The sequence below is a fragment of the Onychostoma macrolepis genome, chromosome 09, assembly GCF_012432095.1.
Source record: "Onychostoma macrolepis isolate SWU-2019 chromosome 09, ASM1243209v1, whole genome shotgun sequence".
NCBI lineage: Eukaryota > Metazoa > Chordata > Actinopteri > Cypriniformes > Cyprinidae > Onychostoma > Onychostoma macrolepis.
The window spans coordinates 6,975,341-6,993,679 of record NC_081163.1 but is presented as its reverse complement, the minus strand read 5'-3'; the positions used below and the strand labels follow the sequence as shown (position 1 = coordinate 6,993,679).

At 36.6% G+C, this 18,339-nt stretch overlaps 1 protein-coding gene and 1 long non-coding RNA gene across 3 annotated transcripts; both read left to right on the top strand.

Moving 5' to 3' along the window:
• Positions 1–1,959: 1,959 nt before the first annotated feature.
• retsatl (retinol saturase (all-trans-retinol 13,14-reductase) like) lies at positions 1,960–5,064 on the top strand. The gene is made up of 11 exons (XM_058786034.1): positions 1,960–2,223; positions 2,481–2,663; positions 2,743–2,984; positions 3,052–3,247; positions 3,332–3,526; positions 3,655–3,774; positions 3,895–4,033; positions 4,102–4,211; positions 4,298–4,464; positions 4,591–4,747; positions 4,821–5,064. Exons 1-11 carry the CDS (start codon positions 2,064–2,066, stop codon positions 4,964–4,966), a joined length of 1,815 nt encoding a protein of 604 aa, XP_058642017.1. The 5' UTR covers positions 1,960–2,063; the 3' UTR covers positions 4,967–5,064.
• Positions 5,065–10,302: 5,238 nt separating this feature from the next.
• Positions 10,303–13,187, top strand: LOC131546457 (uncharacterized). 2 transcript variants are annotated; one of them, XR_009272707.1, is made up of 5 exons: positions 10,303–10,364; positions 10,472–10,565; positions 10,841–10,898; positions 11,579–11,672; positions 12,769–13,187. It is a non-coding gene; the product is annotated as an uncharacterized LOC131546457 (long non-coding RNA). The 2 variants fall into 2 exon arrangements; XR_009272706.1 differs by having other exon boundaries at positions 10,324–10,898; positions 12,769–13,184.
• Positions 13,188–18,339: the final 5,152 nt, after the last annotated feature.

Here is an 18,339-nt window from a genome sequence, read left to right as displayed (position 1 = left end):
GTCCGTGGCTCTGCAGAGCTCCTTGACTGCCTCTGGAGTCAGACTGCCACCCTCGTCTATCTCCTTCAGGACATCCGCCTGGTAGGCCTGGAGGATGGCCATAGTATGGAGGGCCATGCTTGCCTGACCAGCTGCCATGTAGGACTCTCCGATGAGGGCGGAAGGTCCTACACGGTTTAGTTGGAAGGAGGGGTGGGACTTCCTGGAAGGCGCCGAAGATGGCGAGAGGTATGTGGCCAGCGTGTCCTCAATCGTCGGAATGGCGGTATAACCCTGCTCCACAAAACCCAATAGGTTGGTCAGCGGCTGCCGCGTTCGTAAGGCGGGAGGAGAAAGGCTGCTTCCAGGATCTGGAGATCTCGTGATGCAGATCACTGAAAAATGGTAGCTTCCTCCGTTCGCGCCTTGAATTTGGACCGCTAAGAAACCGCTCGTCGAGTTTAGATGACTGAGAATTGCGGGGCTCGTTAGGCCAATCAATAGAGAGCTTCTCAGTGGCGCGTGAAAGCACCGTCCACGACCTCTGATTAGGCAGCAGAAGGCCGCGCTTCCTGGCCGCTAGACGGGAGAGCGTCGGCTAAAGCAGGCCCGAATTCCTCAGAGGCGGATGCTGTGGTAAATAAAACGCCCTGTAGAATAGTGTGATTCTATAAGGGCTTCAGACAATTGGCACACCCAGAGGGCATTCCCAATGCGTCATAGCTACACAGCGTTGAGTGAACCCATGAAAGAGAACCATGTGCCTAGGGCACTTGTAACACTGGTTCCAGGTATCCTGAGAGGATGGACAATAGAATTTGGAATTTATTTTATTATTCAACGTTCATTTTCTGGTTGTCATACTCTCAGCAACATATGTCTGGCTCTCTGATTTAAAGTTAGTGAGTCCATGCTAACGTACAAACCTTGGCTTGGCTTGCTGGCTTGTCTTAAAAGTTTTGTTTAAAAAAACAAATAGTTTGGTCAGTTAGATGTTCAAGGTGTTTGCTAAAGTGTTGCTGGTTGGTAGGATATTCTGGGAGAAATATTAAATTATCCAGCATTATCTTCTTAGAATATTCTGTCTTTGCAGTTGGTGGAAGGAAGTGTTGTGTGTGTGTGTGTGTGTGTTTTAATTTTATTTTTTATGATTCCCCTGTAATCATTGAAATTTCCTTTGTGATCGTTAAAGCTAGCTTGAATTTGTTGCAAAACATTTGACATTTTATGGTGCTTTGGAAGCCTGAATTGATTTCATACACAAAACACTGCCATTGACTGACTGGGCTGCAATGCAATTCTTTTGCTTTCAAATGCAGCCAGTGTATGTGGTTGTGCAGCTGTCTTATCTCACATGTTGTCTACCAGTGAATTAATGTTTGCATTTACACATGCACATTTGCATGATGAATCGCACAGCACAAACATATTTGCCCATTTCATTGTTGATTATCAGTATATGAAAGAGTATGCTTCACAAGCATTATGATACTTGTCTTCCATAGTCTGCTCTGTCTCATTTCTCAAACAATTCAATGGTGCATGTTTATCACTTTACAAACAATCTGGTCCTAAAATACATATAAAATAAATCAGTGAAATAACTGATTTTTCATCTAATTGAATTTACTATAATTGATCTAAGTATAGATGAAGTGATATTAAAGAGACTGCATGGGTTAGTGTTTGTTGATTGACTGTCTACAACTCTCTCAGGAAAAATGAGGAAAATGTTTCTCCAAGTCAATACAACTGGACAAGCTGATTTGATTACTTTACCACAACCCTGCACTCCCACATTTGATCATTTTATGAAAAACAAAGTTAATCATTACAAGCAACTACTGCAAACAATCAGGCTGCTAAACTGATTGAGTCAAGTCAGACCAATAGTAGTCAAGCAAGTTAATTCTCTCCACCCACAATTTAGACTAATCACTAAGGCCTTAACTCGATCACCAGCTTTAAACTCTTAGTGGCAGACTCTAGAAGAGCAGCTCCTTGAGTTTTTAAACACCTTGTTAAAGGTGTACAGCCACTCCTGAAACTGAAAACATCAGCTGATCTTTTTCTAGTAATTGAAGATGTGGTGGATTCTGCTTTTCATAGAATGGCTTGTGGATTGGGCACGTGGCACATACTGGTACCTGTTTGGCAGGAGAAGTGGCCTATGCAAGGGGACCATCAGCCCTCCAGGCCCACTAGTTGTAGACCAAAAGAAAAAGGACAGACTTCTTCAGAAAGGTACATAGGCTTTAGACAAGTAGTGTTGTGCAAGTTAATGCTTCACAAACTTGTCCTGGTAACTCCTAACCACTGCACGTTTTGTATGACTCCTTTTATAGGTTGCACCCAGTTCATGTCTTGCAATCTCTACTAAGTTAAGTTGAATCAAATGAGGAGACAAAATATGCAGTGGTTGGGTGTCCCCAGGACCGATTTGAGAAGCACTGGTGCAAGTAACAAATGTCTATTGCTAACAAATGTTACTTTGCTTATAGAGTTTAGTGAATTTGAAGTACCCAAGAACTTTGACGTCATTGTGATTGGCAGTGGTATTGGTGGTTTGACAGCAGCAGTGGTTTTGGCCAAACTAGGAAAGAAAGTCCTGGTTCTGGAGCAAGATAAACAGGCTGGAGGCCTGTGTAAGACCTTCACTGAAAAAGGCTTTGAGTTTGACTGTGGTAAGATGCTCTCATTGAGCTGCACTAATGATCAAAACCCGAATGTCTTCTATCACTTACTTGATGAATGTTTTGTCAGGCTTCCATTATGTTGGACAACTTCATGAGAACAGCTTCCTGAAAGTTGCGTTGGATCTGATCACTGATGGCCAGGTGCATTTTGCTGAGCAGGGATCCCATGTGGACACTGTTGTTATTGGTACAGCAACACCGCATAAAGAATACACTATCTACAATGGTAAGAAACAGATGGAGGCTCATCTAAAGAAGCAGTTTCCCAATGATACTAAAGCAGTGGAGGAGCTCTTCAAAATCATGAAGGTATTTACATGCTCTAAAGCTTGTATTTATCGCACAGTGTATGTCCTTTAAACTGTCTCTTCCTTAGATCTGTTCCAAGAAGATCCATCTGCTGTGTATGCTGAAGATGGTTCCGCTCTGGTTTGCTCGCTTCATACTGTGGAGTGGAATTGCTGATCTAATATCCCCAATTTTTAAATACTCCCGCACCAGTACAACAGATGTAGTCAAGTCTCTTACCAGCAACCTGGACCTCCTCACAGTGTTTTCTCAAATATTTTATGGTAAGAGAATGCCTACTCTTGTTCCCAACTACTTCTGGATTCAATGTGTTTGTGGGTTTTAACTAGAATTCCTGCTGCTCCAAGGTGTCCCACCCAAAAACTCCAGTTGCATGATTGATGCCCTCTTCTTGCACCACTCAAAGCGTGGTGTGTACTATCCTAAGGGTGGTGCCAGTGAGATCCCATACCACATCATCCAGGTTTTGGAAAAACATGGCGGGAAAGTCTTTGTCAATGCTCCTGTGTCCAGCATTCTAGTTGATAAACTAAATGCGTATGGTGAGTTCCTGTATATGCGCTAGGGCTGTTTTCTATAAGTTTAACCGATTGCACCATCCATAGCATATTGAGCTCCACTATTTGCAGATGAATAAAATGAGGGTTATAACAGTGTTCTCTTTGACTAGGAGTGACTGTGAAGAGCGGAGATCATGATTTTGAAGTTCGGGCTCCTGTGATTATTTCTAATGCTGGCATGTTCACTACTTTCAAGAAGCTTCTGCCTCCTGAGGTCCAGACAAATCCGAGTAAGTGACCTGAATGTTTTCAATGTAAGCGGTAAAGGTATTTCAATAACTCTCAACATGGGGAAAACTGCATTACTGGCTAGATTTTTCTGGGGTAACCTGTGCATCTGCTTCTCCCAGAGGTCCAAGACTATCTTCATACTCTGAAACCAGGCAAAGGATTTTTCCAGGTGTTTGCAGGCTTTAATGCAACTATGGAAGACCTGGGCATCTCCTCAACCAACATGCGACTATATAAGTGCAACAACATGGATGAAATGTAGGCATCCATCAATCGCTGTTCTGTTTAAAAGTGCATCGCTGTAACAATTTACTTTATTGCTTTAGGATGGAAGAGTACTTTGCTTCAGACAAGGAAGCCGCACCTGACAACATCCCCATGATGTACGTTTCCTTCCCCTCTGCGAAGGATCCCACCTCATGCACCCGTTTCCCAGGTTAAATTTCACACACTGTCGTACATCCAAAACCATCAGTCTAAACGAACCAACTAAAGTGTCTTTGTGGGTGGTTTGTGTTTTAGGGCAGTCACGTATGGTGATCCATACCATGGTCAATCCAAAGTGGTTTGAACAGTGGAACAATGTCAATGAGACTGAAAGGGATGAAGAATATGGAAGATACAAGATGAGATTTGCTAATCATCTCTTTGAATGGGCTTGTGTCCACTTCCCTAAACTGAAAGAGAAGGTGAACTTTGTCAGTTGTGAGTGCTGCTTGAACTGCTGCAAAAGTGTAACCATGTGGTGTGTGGGGGGGTGGTGGTTGTCATTGGGGGGTGTGTGTGGTTTTTTTTTTTTTTTGTGGCTTTTGTAGGTAGCAATGTTGCATGCAGTCACTCCCATCAATATGCATGAGCTGGAGGCTGCATATGGATCCATGCTGTCTGCAGAGCACAGTCTGGACCGATACCAGCCTCTGAACATTGCCATGACCAGGTGCAACACTCCTGTCAAGAGCCTCTACCTGTCAGGTAATGCTGAGTTTCAGTCAAAGTGTGTGTGTGTGTGTCTTTTTACTCTAAGATGTCTCGTTTTTCACCTCAGGGCAAGATGTTTTCTCTGGGGGTTATTCTGGTGCTCTACATGGTGGACTTCTTTGTGCTTCAACTGTTATGGATCAGTGTCTGTATGTTGACCTCCTGCTCCAACAGAAGAAACTGAAGAGGAAGGTGGTCAAGAAACTAGATTGAGAAATGAGGGATTATATTTGCGCTCTTGATCCTGTTCTCTTGCTGTATTGTGCGCACATTTTGTTCTCCTAACTCAGAATAAAAATTTGAATATTGCACAGTGTTACTGGTAATGGTATTTACAGTGGAACTTATGTCTTCACCCTGCAAAAAAAAAAAACAATAGAAACCATCACAGAAATTCTAATGGTTTCCCTTAAAATAAACCATTAAGGTGACTGACTCAATGGGGAGCATCTTCTGGCAACAAATTAATGTCCATATGTCAATAAATCTAAGATAATACAAGTTGTGTTCAAAGTCATGTTTAGTTAAACCGAAACATTTAAAGGGTAAGTTTGGTGAATTTAAATCTACTTTATACTGTCACAAAATCTGTAATATGTAAATGAACAATATTCAGATAATGCAAAACATTATTTGGCTGACAAATAAATGGGGATATTTCATGGAACTCAGAAAGATTGAACATTGTTCACTCACATATATTACCATCATAGTAACAATACAAAGTGGGTTGAAAATCACTCAATATATGCTTTTAAGGCAATGATTACAATACATAATTTGTCAGGTTGGTATGTTCATCTATAGTTGCCATCATAAGTCACCAAGTGAGGCTGGGATCCGAACTGTAGTGACATAGGGATGGGCAACCTGAGAGACAGAAACAGGAAAACAAAAGGAGAATTAGCATAGATGCTGTTCATATCATTTCAGGCAAAAGATGATTGTGCGTTTTATTACTAGAGTACAAGGTTATGAGGTGTTATGTGAATGCTTGAGTAAAAAGATGTATTTTTAATCTAGATTTAAACCGAGTGTGTGTCTGAGACCCAAACGTTATCAGGAAGGATACTTAAGAGTAAAATGTGAAAAAGCTCTGCCTCCTTTACTGGACTTTGATATTCTGGGTACTATCAATAGTCCAGAGTTGTGACCTTATTTGGCTTGCTTTGCTAAAATTTGGTTAAATCGCAATCCGGTTTTATTCTATATCCCTTAGTAAGCATATCATTTGTCGTCAGTATTCATATGCAGTTTTATTGAAGTGGGAGGAACATAATTGTAATTTACAGAACTGTTCTGAAGTCAGTAGGATTTTTTTGCATCTTTGAAAAGTCTCTTATACTCGCCACAGCTCCATTTATTGTAAAAAAAAAAAACAACCAAAAAAAAGGGAAACCATAACGTTGTGACATATTTCAGTTCAAGATAACTGTTGTTTTTATTTGAATGTTAAAATTGTAATTTATTACTGTGATCAAAGCTGAATTTTTAACATCATTACTCCAGTCTTCAGTGTCACATGATCCTTCAAAAATAATTCTGATGTTGATTTGCTGCTCAAGAAACATTTCTGATTATCAATATAAAAAAAAACAGATGTGCTGATAAACATTTTGGGTTTTTTTTTTCTTCAGGATTCATTGTTAAATAGACTCCAGACCTTTAAATGGTAGTGTACAATACTGTTCAAAGATTTGCAGTCAGTGAGGTTTAAGAAATTCATATTTTTATTCAGCAAGATGCATTAAATTGATGAAGTGAGAGTAAATATTTTTGTTTCAAATAAACACTGTTCATTTTAAACTTTGTTCATCTAGGAATCCTGAAGGAAAAAAAACAAAACAAAATACAAATCAGGAATATTTCCTGAGCTAAAAATTAACGTTATGTTACTCAGGAGCACAGAATGTAGAGACGTGGAAATCAGCTTCAAATATAATGGTCTCTAATGACTCAAAAAGCAAGGAACATATGCAAGACACACAAGGATGACATTCAATCCCGGACGTAGGACAAGGGAAGACAAAGGGCTTAAATAATCAGAACTAAACTAGGAGATGAATCAAACACAGACTAATGAACTGATAATGAAGACAGGAACAGGAAGATGACCATATAAGGAAACTCAGGAACAAGGACAGGGGTAAAATACGGAAAAACAAATCCAAAATCCTGACACATATTAGAATGATTTCTGAATAATCATGTAAAACAGTGGTTTTCAAACTTGTTTCTGGGGACCCACAGCTCTGCACATTTTGCATGTCTCCCTAATTTACACACCTGATTCAGATCATCAGCTCATTAGGAAAGTGCTCCATGAACTCAAATGAGTGTGTCAATAAAGGAGACATGCAAAATGTGCAGAGCAGTGGGTCTCGATGAACAGGATTGAAAACCACTGATGTAAAACTGAAGACTGAAGAGTAATGATGCTGAAAATTCAGCTTTGATCACAGAAATAAAATACATTTTAAGATCACACACTCATGTTTGGATGTCAACATGATGTAACTTTAATAAAGAAGTTTAACAGATGCATAGTGATATATGCAAATATGTAATGAAAAAATGCATATGAAGTGATTTAATGAGCTTTCTCAGCTTACCTATGTTTCCCACATCTCTGTCAGCAGCTTCCTTCAGAAATTTAGATATCTTGGGGCTTCTCTTCTGTTGTAGAAGTGTTACTCCTGAAACCACAGAACAATTTTTATCAATAATTGTTTGCCATTAAATATCAAATCACGTTTTAACTAGATTCAGTTAATACATGCTCCTTTAAGTGACGTCACCGATTAACAGTAAAGTTACAGCACATATTTTAGGCTAAATAAATTAGTCTAATTCCAATAACCGATTGACAAAACCTTTACAAAGGTATTACAATCTCCCAACTACACATAAATGTGATGAAGTCAAAACTTTGATAAATCAGAGCTCAATATACAGAGTTAGCATACATCGTCTGAAAACAGTTGAGATGCTAAAGGACTTTTTCGAAGACACTAAACCGTCTTTATGAAGTAAATATTCAACAGAATCGTATCAATTACAAGAAAGAAAAGTGTCAGGAACAGTTGTATGTAATATTTGTGTGATTTTAGGGACTAAACTCACCTGAAAACGGTGAAAACAGCAGCGAGAGACGCAGTGTTGCAGCTATCAGTCGGAGAGTTGCCACCCCGTTTCCATGGTAACTCCCTCGCTGCAGCGACTGAATAGGGACTTTAAGCAGCCTCCACTGCTGGAACGGCAACGGCATTCCAACGTAATATTGCGCGTTCGCGACTTCAACTGCTACTTCGTGGCCTTCTATAACCGTCTACTAGCGGAGATGCTGCTTTGCCGTAGTCGTTACAATGTGACAGTTTATGTAGTTAAATGCTGCGTTTTATGGTACAGCAAAGCAGCATCTCTGCTAGTAGACGGTTATAGAACTCAGTGACTCAGAGCGCGCGTCCATCAAAACAAGTCACAGTCAAGCACCATTTAAATAAACATATTATATAGAACATAAACAAAAACAAAAAAATTATTTAATTTTGAATTTTAATCGTTTTGTAGTTATATCCCAGCTAACAGGGAACGTTCCCAGAACATTCACTAACGTTCTTTAAAAGTTGTGTTAATGTTAGTACAAAACGTTATTAAAATAATGTTTTTGGAACGTTCTTATAACGTTGTTAACGTTCTTGTAACGTTGATAGAAAACGTTCTTAGAACAACGTTCTTGGAACGTCTTTAGGACGTCATTTGTACTTGATGAATGTTCTTATAACTCTGATAGAAAACGTTCTTAGAACAATGTTCTTGGAACGTGTTTAGACGTTATTTGTACTTGATGAATGTTCTTATAACTTGATAGAAAACGTTCTTAGAACAATGTTCTTGGAACGTCTTTAGGACGTAATTTGTACTTGATGAATGTTCTCATAATGTTGATAGAAAACGTTCTAGAACAACGTTCTTGGAACGTGTTTAGGATGTTATTTGTACTTGATGAATGTTCTTGTAACGTTGATAGAAAACGTTCTTAGAACAACGTTCTTAGAACGTCTTTAGGACGTAATTTGTACTTGATGAATGTTCTTATAACTCTGATAGAAAACGTTCTTAGAACAATGTTCTTGGAACGTGTTTAGGACGTTATTTGTACTTAATGAACGTTCTCATAATGTTGATAGAAAACGTTCTAAAATCAGCGTTCTTGGAACGTCTTTAGGATGTTATTTGTACTTGATGAATGTTCTTATAACTCTGATAGAAAATGTTCTTAAAACAACGTTCTTGGAACGTCTTTAGGACGTCATTTGTACTTGATGAATGTTCTTATAACTCTGATAGAAAACGTTCTAAAATCAGCGTTCTTGGAACGTCTTTAGGATGTTATTTGTACTTGATGAATGTTCTTATGACGCTGATAGAAAACGTTCTTAGAACAACGTTCTTGGAACGTTCTTGGAACGTCTTTAGGACGTCATTTGTACTTGATGAATGTTCTTATAACTCTGATAGAAAACATTCTAAAATCAGCGTTCTTGGAACGTCTTTAGGACGTTATTTGTACTTAATGAACGTTCTCATAATGTTGATAGAAAACGTTCTAAAATCAGCGTTCTTGGAACGTCTTTAGGACGTCATTTTTACTTGATGAATGTTCTTATAATGCTGATTGAAAACGTTCTTAGAACAATGTTCTTGGAACGTCTTTAGGACGTTATTTGTACTTAATGAACGTTCTCATAATGTTGAGAGAAAAATTTTTTAGAACAACATTCTTAGAACGTTATTGTAATGTAATATAATTTCTAAATTAATAATTAATTGCTAAATGTTATTATGTTGTTATCAAAACATTCTGAGAACAGTATTCATGTCCTTATGATTGCAGGCTACTTTATGAACATTACCATAATGTTGGGAGAAACATCTTTAGAAAAAAAAAAAAAAAAACTTATAGGCCATATAAAACATGAATAGAATAGAACAGAATATGATAGAAAAATAAAATGTATTTAAATATGAAACTACAACCTCAATTAGGATGTGGCAAAGTCACTGAATCTTTTATAATTATATACTTTATCATTATTAATTATATATCTTTTATAACTTTTTGAAGTCATAGGCCTATAGTGAAATGTCATACACTGTAAATCAGTGGCATTGCTAAATTAAATTAGTTAATTTAACAAAAAGTTATTTCAACTCAATATATATGTGATGTGAACTCATTAGGTTAAGGGGAACTCAATCTAAATAAGTATAAATTAATTTAATCTACCATATGGTTATTATGTCTAAATGGCTGACCACAAAATATTTTAAAGGAAAATTAGCTTAATTCATGATTTCTAACATTGTTTTTCGAGAAGTCACGTTTGCTTTATCTCTTTCAATATTAATTAAATAGCCTTCATAACTAAAGATAATACAATAAATACATAAATCTGTTTCATATGAAGCATAGATCAATCCTTTTAAAGAAATTAATTTTACTCGAGACAAAATATTATCCGAGTCACATCCGCCCCTCCCCCACAGCTCACAGTCACGGACGGGATCACAGCCGGATGGCTCGCGACGCCGTCACGGAAAATAACAGGTAAACATTCACTTCTTTATTCCTATTTAAAGCACTTTTGAACGTTATTTTGTGTTTTGTCAATTTTATCTGAAGATTAACCAGCTCAGTTATCATTGTAATGTTAGCTAGCAAAGAAGCAAGGACAACCACATCAAAGTTATCAACGGCAAGTGTTAAATATGCAGTGGTAACCGTCACTCGCCACAGTACTCAAGCAAGGTAAAGCAAAGACATATTCCCTGTATTACAATGCCTTTAAACTTTTAGTTAATCATTATTATCCGCTTTGTCAGTTTCATCTAGAATATCCATGTGATGCTGATCAAGTTTTCTAAATCCGCCGAACGCAGTGAACAAAGGGGCTGAGGAGCATTTATAATGGCTGTTTTGTTAACTTTAGTTAACATTTTACACAGTTATTTGCTCCTCACGTTGTCTTTCTTAAAATTCATACTAACAAATTGTTGTCATGCTTTTGAAATCAATCTTTTCAGAGCAAAGGCAGCGAGGGGTGGTGTGATGTCATTTGCAACAAGATGGGCCTAAAATAAAGTAAGTAGTATTCACATTAAACAAATTGATGGGCTTTAGTGTTGTACAAGATGTAATTTGTCACCTTATAAACAGTTATTTAAATTCATCGTTCTTCAGTTTTTATGTTTTGATGAATTGCTATTAATGCAGATGTAATGATGACCAGAAATGACCAGCAGCACAAATGTTAAGTCTTCTGAAGCAATAGTATACTTTTGTTGTGTGAATATTAGATTGAAATTTAAACCTAAAGATCAAATTATGAATAACGTTACACAATACAGATGAAAAATAACAAACTAACATCCCACAAGAATGACATCTAAAGACCAGTCATGTTTGATGTAATGTAGTGTGCCACCAATTTGATTCAGACTGAATAACATCTTAAATTTCAGTTTGTCTATCATTCCGTCAAAGTCTTTTGGTATTTTGTGTTGCTTCAGAAAAATACCAGTGAAGTCTTAAGTTCTGATAATAGTTATACATTTATATACTTAACTAATATAGATGGGGGGGAAAAAGCTTCTACTTTCCCTTATCCTAAAGTTGCTTTGTTTTCTTATAAAGATGTCAGGTAATTGCTAATGCTAAGTTTGTAGTGGTTAAAAATTGTCTTATGATTCATAAAAATAAGCTGTCCATAAATGTTGCTTAATTGTGAGTTAAATTTCTCTAATTTTGTGTTTTGTCTTCAGGGACAATAATGGCATCAGCCATTCAAGTTATGATCCTGGCAGATCTACTACTATCTGAAAAGTAGTCTCTGCAGATTGTTTCAAGATACACAAGGTAGGACACATGTCAGGACAACTTTATATTTACTTGGCAACATTTAAAATTTTAACTGAGATCAGCATAGTTAAAAAAAAAATAATAATCTGTCATGGTTTACTCACCCTCATGTTGTTCCAAATTCATTTTGAATGAATTTCATTCATCTTCAAACAAATGTTTTCATTTTCATTCATCATTTTTGTCTTTCCATTGGAAGTCTAGACAGTCTTTATTTTCAAGCTTCTAAAAGTTTATAGTTTAGGCTTTGACACATAATAAAAAAAGCTACTTATACCTTCTGTTATTTATCTTGTTTCTGAATACCTTTAAAATTTAAAGGATTAACTAACAACTTGCGTGTAACTTGTTTTTTTGCTCTCAATGCCATTTTGACAATGCAGTTTTTTTAATCCATGCAGCATTTTTTTTAAAAGGAAAACATTACAAATTATTCTTTAACAATTTAACTGATGTGTTAATAGCGAAAATTCTTACTGTCAGTTAATGGGTCAATGCTAGCATCCCTACCCAGAAACACCTACTAGAACCTATTAATCTTACCTGTTTATCTCTGAGTTTCCTTCCCTAACTGAGTTCATGTAACAGTTTATCAGCTAATAACATGTAACAAGGCAACTTTTGCCATTTAATAACTTTATTGATGACTTCTAAATGTTAACTATATTTGAAGGGATTTTTCCTGTTTCAAATTGGTATAAAATGGAAATTGCAGTTGACTTAACTACCCTATTATGATGTATATCCAGTAGTGTGCATGTGTATACCTATCAAGATGAATAAATTAGGTCAATTTATGTTGACCTAAAAATTGTTTTTCGGAAGTGACACGATGAAAATGTATTATTTGAATGTTTATATTTTTCTTAATCTAATGATGCTTCAGAAGACGTTTTTCTTAATGCTGCTAGTAGCTTGTCATTGAAAGTAACACATGCCAAGTCAAATGAAACTACCTTTGACTCTTGAGTAATGTAATATTTGTAGAACTCGCAGCACAGATCCTAATAATTTTTTTGGCATAGCCACTAATTATTTTATAGGCATTTTGTAATATCACTTTGTAACATCAGCCAATCTGTTTACTTTATAGATGGAGCGTGGAGAGACGGGACATGGACCACAGTTTTTCAGCACCCACACACCACACTCAAATTCATATAGAAGTTCTCAATTATTAAATGTTAATTTCATAGTTTATATTTAGCTGTGAAGTTATAGTTCATTGTCATAAATATTAAACTACATATTATTATTATTATTATTATACATGATATGCAAATTTCACCAATTTGTTTAATGTGTTAATTAACTTTTTGAAAGTGATTATCTTTAATAATTCAGATACCTGTTGAAATGCACATGTAATTATATACTTGCTCGTATCTGGAAGGTTGTGTTAATAAAAATGATGTTGAAAGCGAATGTTGCAATACTGCTAATCTTAAAATAACATTTTATTAAACTAAACTTTGTAATGTTCCAAATAAATGTTTTTAGGATGTTGTATTTTTAAGAAAATGTAGGTGGAAATAAAGTTGTAGGAACATTATGCTAACCATAAAATAATGTTCTAGCAACGTTAGGCAAACTGGACATTTTGACGTTCTTGGAATGTTCCAAATAAACGTTAATAGAACATTATATTTTTAATGAAAATTAGGTTGCAAGAACATTGCAGGAAAGTTATGCTAACCATAAAATAATGTTCTAGCAACGTTAAGCAAACTGGACATTTTAACGTTCTTTGAATGTTCCAAATAAACGTTCATAGAACGTTATATTTTTAGTGAAATTTAGGTTGCAAGAACATTATGCTAACAAAAAAATAACGTTGTAGGAACGTTTAGCAAACTGGACATTTTAACGTTCTTGGAATGTTCCAAATAAACGTTCATAGAACGTTATATTTTTAGTGAAATTTAGGTTGCAAGAACGTTGTAGGAACGTTATGCTAACCATCAAATAACGTTCTAGCAACGTTAAACAAACTGGACATGTCCACATTTTTGGAACATTCCAAATAACGTTCCCACAACCAAAACAGAACGTTACAAAAACGTTCTCAGAACATAAATTTGTTAGCTGGGATGACCCATTCATACATAGGTCTAAACTGCAACCTGCACGTGATAGTGGGACAAAGTAGCACTTTTAGTTTTATAGATTTTTTTTTTTTGCTTTTTTTTAAATTAGATTTTGTATTGTTGTTTTTACGATCATTCAAACAATTTATTTCATTTAAAAATGTGCTTGCAGTTTTTATACTAAACTTTTGTTAATAATTATAACTCACTATTTTTTTCAGTGCTTCAGATTCCTTTTAACTGTAAAAATGTAATGTAAAACATAAATGTAATATATATATATATATATATATATATATATATATATATATGTATATGTATATAATTTATAAAACAAAGATGTCGTGTAAGAGCTCAGTAGAAACACGGGACAGAACCGCTTGCCACTGGTGTACCGACGGAGACCCAGTCGCGGCAAACCGCTGGTGGTGTGCCACCCAAAAAAGGCCGGCTGCCCGACAGCGTTTTTAGATTGGTCGCCGATGGTGTGCCGACGGTGGTCCAACCGTATTAAGCTGCTGAATTTGTGCCGCCCAAAAAACGCTGGTGGACCGCCAGGTCATTGTTTGCTGGGATGTGGAGTGACCTATTCAGCTCAACCGACGCGGCAGCACGAGGCGCACGTGAACCGATCATCTCCTCAGCTTTAATACCAGTTTCAGCACAAAATAAACCTGACTAAACATCCGAAGGCAGGGGCGCGGGAAGATGTTTTAGGTTGGGGGGGTGGGGTTGGTGTGTTGCGATAGAGGCTATTTACACTAAGTGAAAATAGCAGTATTCTTTAGTGATATGCTATTTACACAGTGCAAATAGCTTTAGATTCTATTTATTCTATGTTAAAATAGCAGGATCTTGCTAATTACCTATTGCAAATATTGAATAAAAGGGTTGTGGCGAAAAACATTATTAGAGAAAAACATTACTTATTGCAAATAGTGGCAATTATCTGCACCTCTGCATTGTAATACATTAGTATGCAATAACTTGTAATTTTTTAATTTTATTTCAAATTATTAAATGGATGCCACCTTATTGGGACAAAAGCTCTCCCTACACCTACCCTAACTCTACCCGATACTTTATGTTCAACTTTTTGATTATGTCCTTCATTTTTATTAAAAAATAAATGGTTTTGTGATGTGATTTGAAATTTAAAAAGGGAGAAAAAAAAGTTCGCCAAAAGGCAGATTCGAACCCCGGTCGATCTTGTCAAAAGAACGGTTGCACATTCTTTATCATATGCGCCACTAAATCTGATGATTGATGGCCGTCTTTTGCAAATTTCACTATCCCAGTCATACGTTTGTGGGTGGACTTCGTGTAATTAGCCTCTGCCATCAACATGGCTATTTGCACTTAAATAGACACTCCGATTTTTTAAAAATATTCCCAACAATTAAACAGTTGCCCACAGAAAAAAACAGGGGGTGCTGCAGCACCCTCAGCACCCCCACTTCCCGCGCCCCTGTCCGAAGGTAAGTTAAAAGAGTACAATTTTACAATCCGTGTCCTGTCTCATGTAATCGCTCAATCAGTGTTTCAGCCGCGCAAAGACGCAATATAACAGCTTGTAAACAAGGTTGTGTAACGTCACATTTCCCTCAAACATACTTTGTGACCAAAAACTGTAGAGAGGGGCATTTTGCTAAATATATGCACCATATAACACATTCATTATAAATGTTACTGTTCTTCAATGTTTGATTTATGCTTGAATAAATCAATCAAGTTTTTGACAGCCAAGTTTTTTTTTTTTATTTCCTTAAATTTGGCCTGTAACGTTACTGGATGGATGGATTCGATCCGAAATAATCGCTATTGAATCAAATTGGTAATCGAATCGCAAGCTTGTGAATGAGAATTGAATTGTGAAATTTGTGTCAAAACCCAGCCATAATGAAAATATCACATATGTCCCAAAAGTAACTCTAAGGGGTGTCAAGACTTAGCATATTCAGTGACTCAGTTCTTCATCCACCTGGTATCTTGTACACTTAACTTGGCTCTTTAAATAGTTTGACCTATTGGTTGGACAACAGTCTATGGCCGGTCACTAGATGGCAGCATTATAGTGCTGCATCTGCTGCTTTATACTCTAGTTTTTCAAGGACTTTCAGCCCACAGCCAGACTCTATGGTGCTGGTGAGTTTACACTTAGGGGGAAATTCATGGCATCTTATGCACAAAATGGGTTGTAACCAATTACTCTAGAATGTGCTGGTGCTTGCATTCATCCCTTCACTTTGATCAGGATATGTTGTAAACTAGTTTTCACATGTGAAGTTTAGCTTACAGGAGCTGGAAGATGGAGAAAATGTTACAGATGTGCTGTTAAACTGTGGTCTGAAACACAGTGTAAATGTGTTTTTCAGAAGCAGTTTGCTCAAACCAGAGGAAATCACCAGAGCTCTTAGCTAGAGATGAAATATGCAATACTTAAGAGGGTTCCTAGACAAATAAGTGGTCCTTAGAGGGTTTGACCTTGTCCTTTTCTGTTATAACTTCAAAAAAAAAAACTTTCTACCAATTTCTATTGAATGCAGAGGCCAAAGTTTCCAAGAAAAATTCTTAATTACTGGTCTTTGATCCCATTTAGTTTTCAATGTGGTGCCAGTTTATTAAATTCTGTTTAAGGGTTTATTTCAAAGAATATTGATCGTAGCTAAAATACCTGTGTGTATAATTTCTTTTCTTTTTTTCTTTTTTTTTTAACGCTCATTGTTACTAGCTTACTACTTGAATACTGTGCTGTGTACAAATTAGTCAAATTTCTGCGTCTGGCAGTTGTATTTAGGATACAGAGTTCATAAAATATTTAATTGTGAAGACTGTCATGATGAACAAAATGAATAAGAATCTAACTTTTGTTGGTCACAGCTTTTTTTTCTGCAATCCAAAAGTCAATGGAAAATCCTGAATTTGTAACAAGGGAACCAGTCTGATACTAAAATGACATCTCTTCAGTACACTTGATCTTCCAGTTATTCTTTGTGTGCAGAAATTTGCATACAATGCACAGCATATTTTTTTTTTTTTACCCATGTAGCATGTTATTTTTCTCCGTTCTTTTTCACATTGTAAATAGAAAAGTCAAGTGACTGCACTGCATTGTGAGAGTGCTCGGTATTCTATATACATACTATATACAGCAGAAATAGTTAAATGCATTTCTGGTGTGTTTCATCTCCATGTATGAATTGTTTTTTGCCAGTCTGTCTTTTTTCGTCCCTTGCTACCTTCGTTCAGTGTGCTGAGAACAGATCACTGCAGTAGTGTGTATGAGTGCAGCAGCAGGATGGTGTGCAGGGGCGAACAGAGCTATTAAAAGCTGCTGCTGTATAAATAGCCCAAGCATATAAACGGCGACTCTGACAGTATTAGATGCTGCGGCCAGCTCCCCACAGGAAGCTGTTGATGTAAGCGAGCACGCAATCCATTTCAACCAGAGGTGAATGGAGCCTTCTGCACAAATCCAGTTTTAATATTTAATACAAACACTGCAGTATAATTGAACGTTGTTATTCATGCTCTTTATAACCAGGATCGGCTCCTGCTGCCATTTCAGAAGCTGCATGGATACTAGTTGAGTATTGGGTGAAAATTCGAGCTCTGATTTTTGCCTGCTCTATGCAGATGGTGGCTGTTCCCTGTAGCTACAGAAAGGGATATAAATAGCAGCAGTTTCTGCCTCATCCCTCAGTGCGTCTCACTCTCTCCACACACACACTGTTGTACACACAATACAAACACACTCTGAGAGTGTGTCTCTCTGTCTCCTTCATACATATTCTCACCTCTTGCTCATCAGTTTGACTTCTAGCTTAAAATATCCTTTCTTCACTGCATCTCGCCCTCTCAATCACTTCCCATAGGAATGACGAATCACAACAGAGATATTGTTTAACCTATATCTTATTTGTTTCTCCTTGGCAGCTTTTAGAATAAATGGAAAGCCAAAGGCCACACGGGGTAATGCAGGTGGGCTTTTTATGTGTCAAATACTTTCTCTAATACTAGTTTATCATAAAAAATTCCACCCAAATAAGTAAACACTGTGCCTCTGTGGTGCTATCAACAGATTGCACTGTTTGTTTAAACATCCCAAAAAGCCCAGCACAGCAGCATCATTGGCGAGTATGGAAAATGACTATTTACCCAACCTAAAGCAGTGTTCAGGAGACATGTTTTATTACTTTTTGCAATAATGTGAAAAATAAAGGTTTATTGGCATCTTTCCATGAAGAATCTTTAACTTCTATAGAATGTTTTCATTGCGCTCAAGGTTCTATAAAGTGGAGAAAGTTCTTCAGATTATTAAAATGTCCACACTAGAAACGGTTCTTTTAAGAACTTTTCACTGAAAGGTTCTTTGAAGAATTAAAAATTGTTCCTTCATGGCTGTGAAAGCCTTTATTTATTTTATAATATATGTATATATATATATTTAATATTATAAATAAACTATTTTATATTATATTTAGCTAGCTGATATTGTTGGACTGGAGTCCTGGTCCAGTTAGCAGCCTCCTTGTTTTTTCCTTTTTCTTAGGATGGAGTACAATTATTTATTTTTT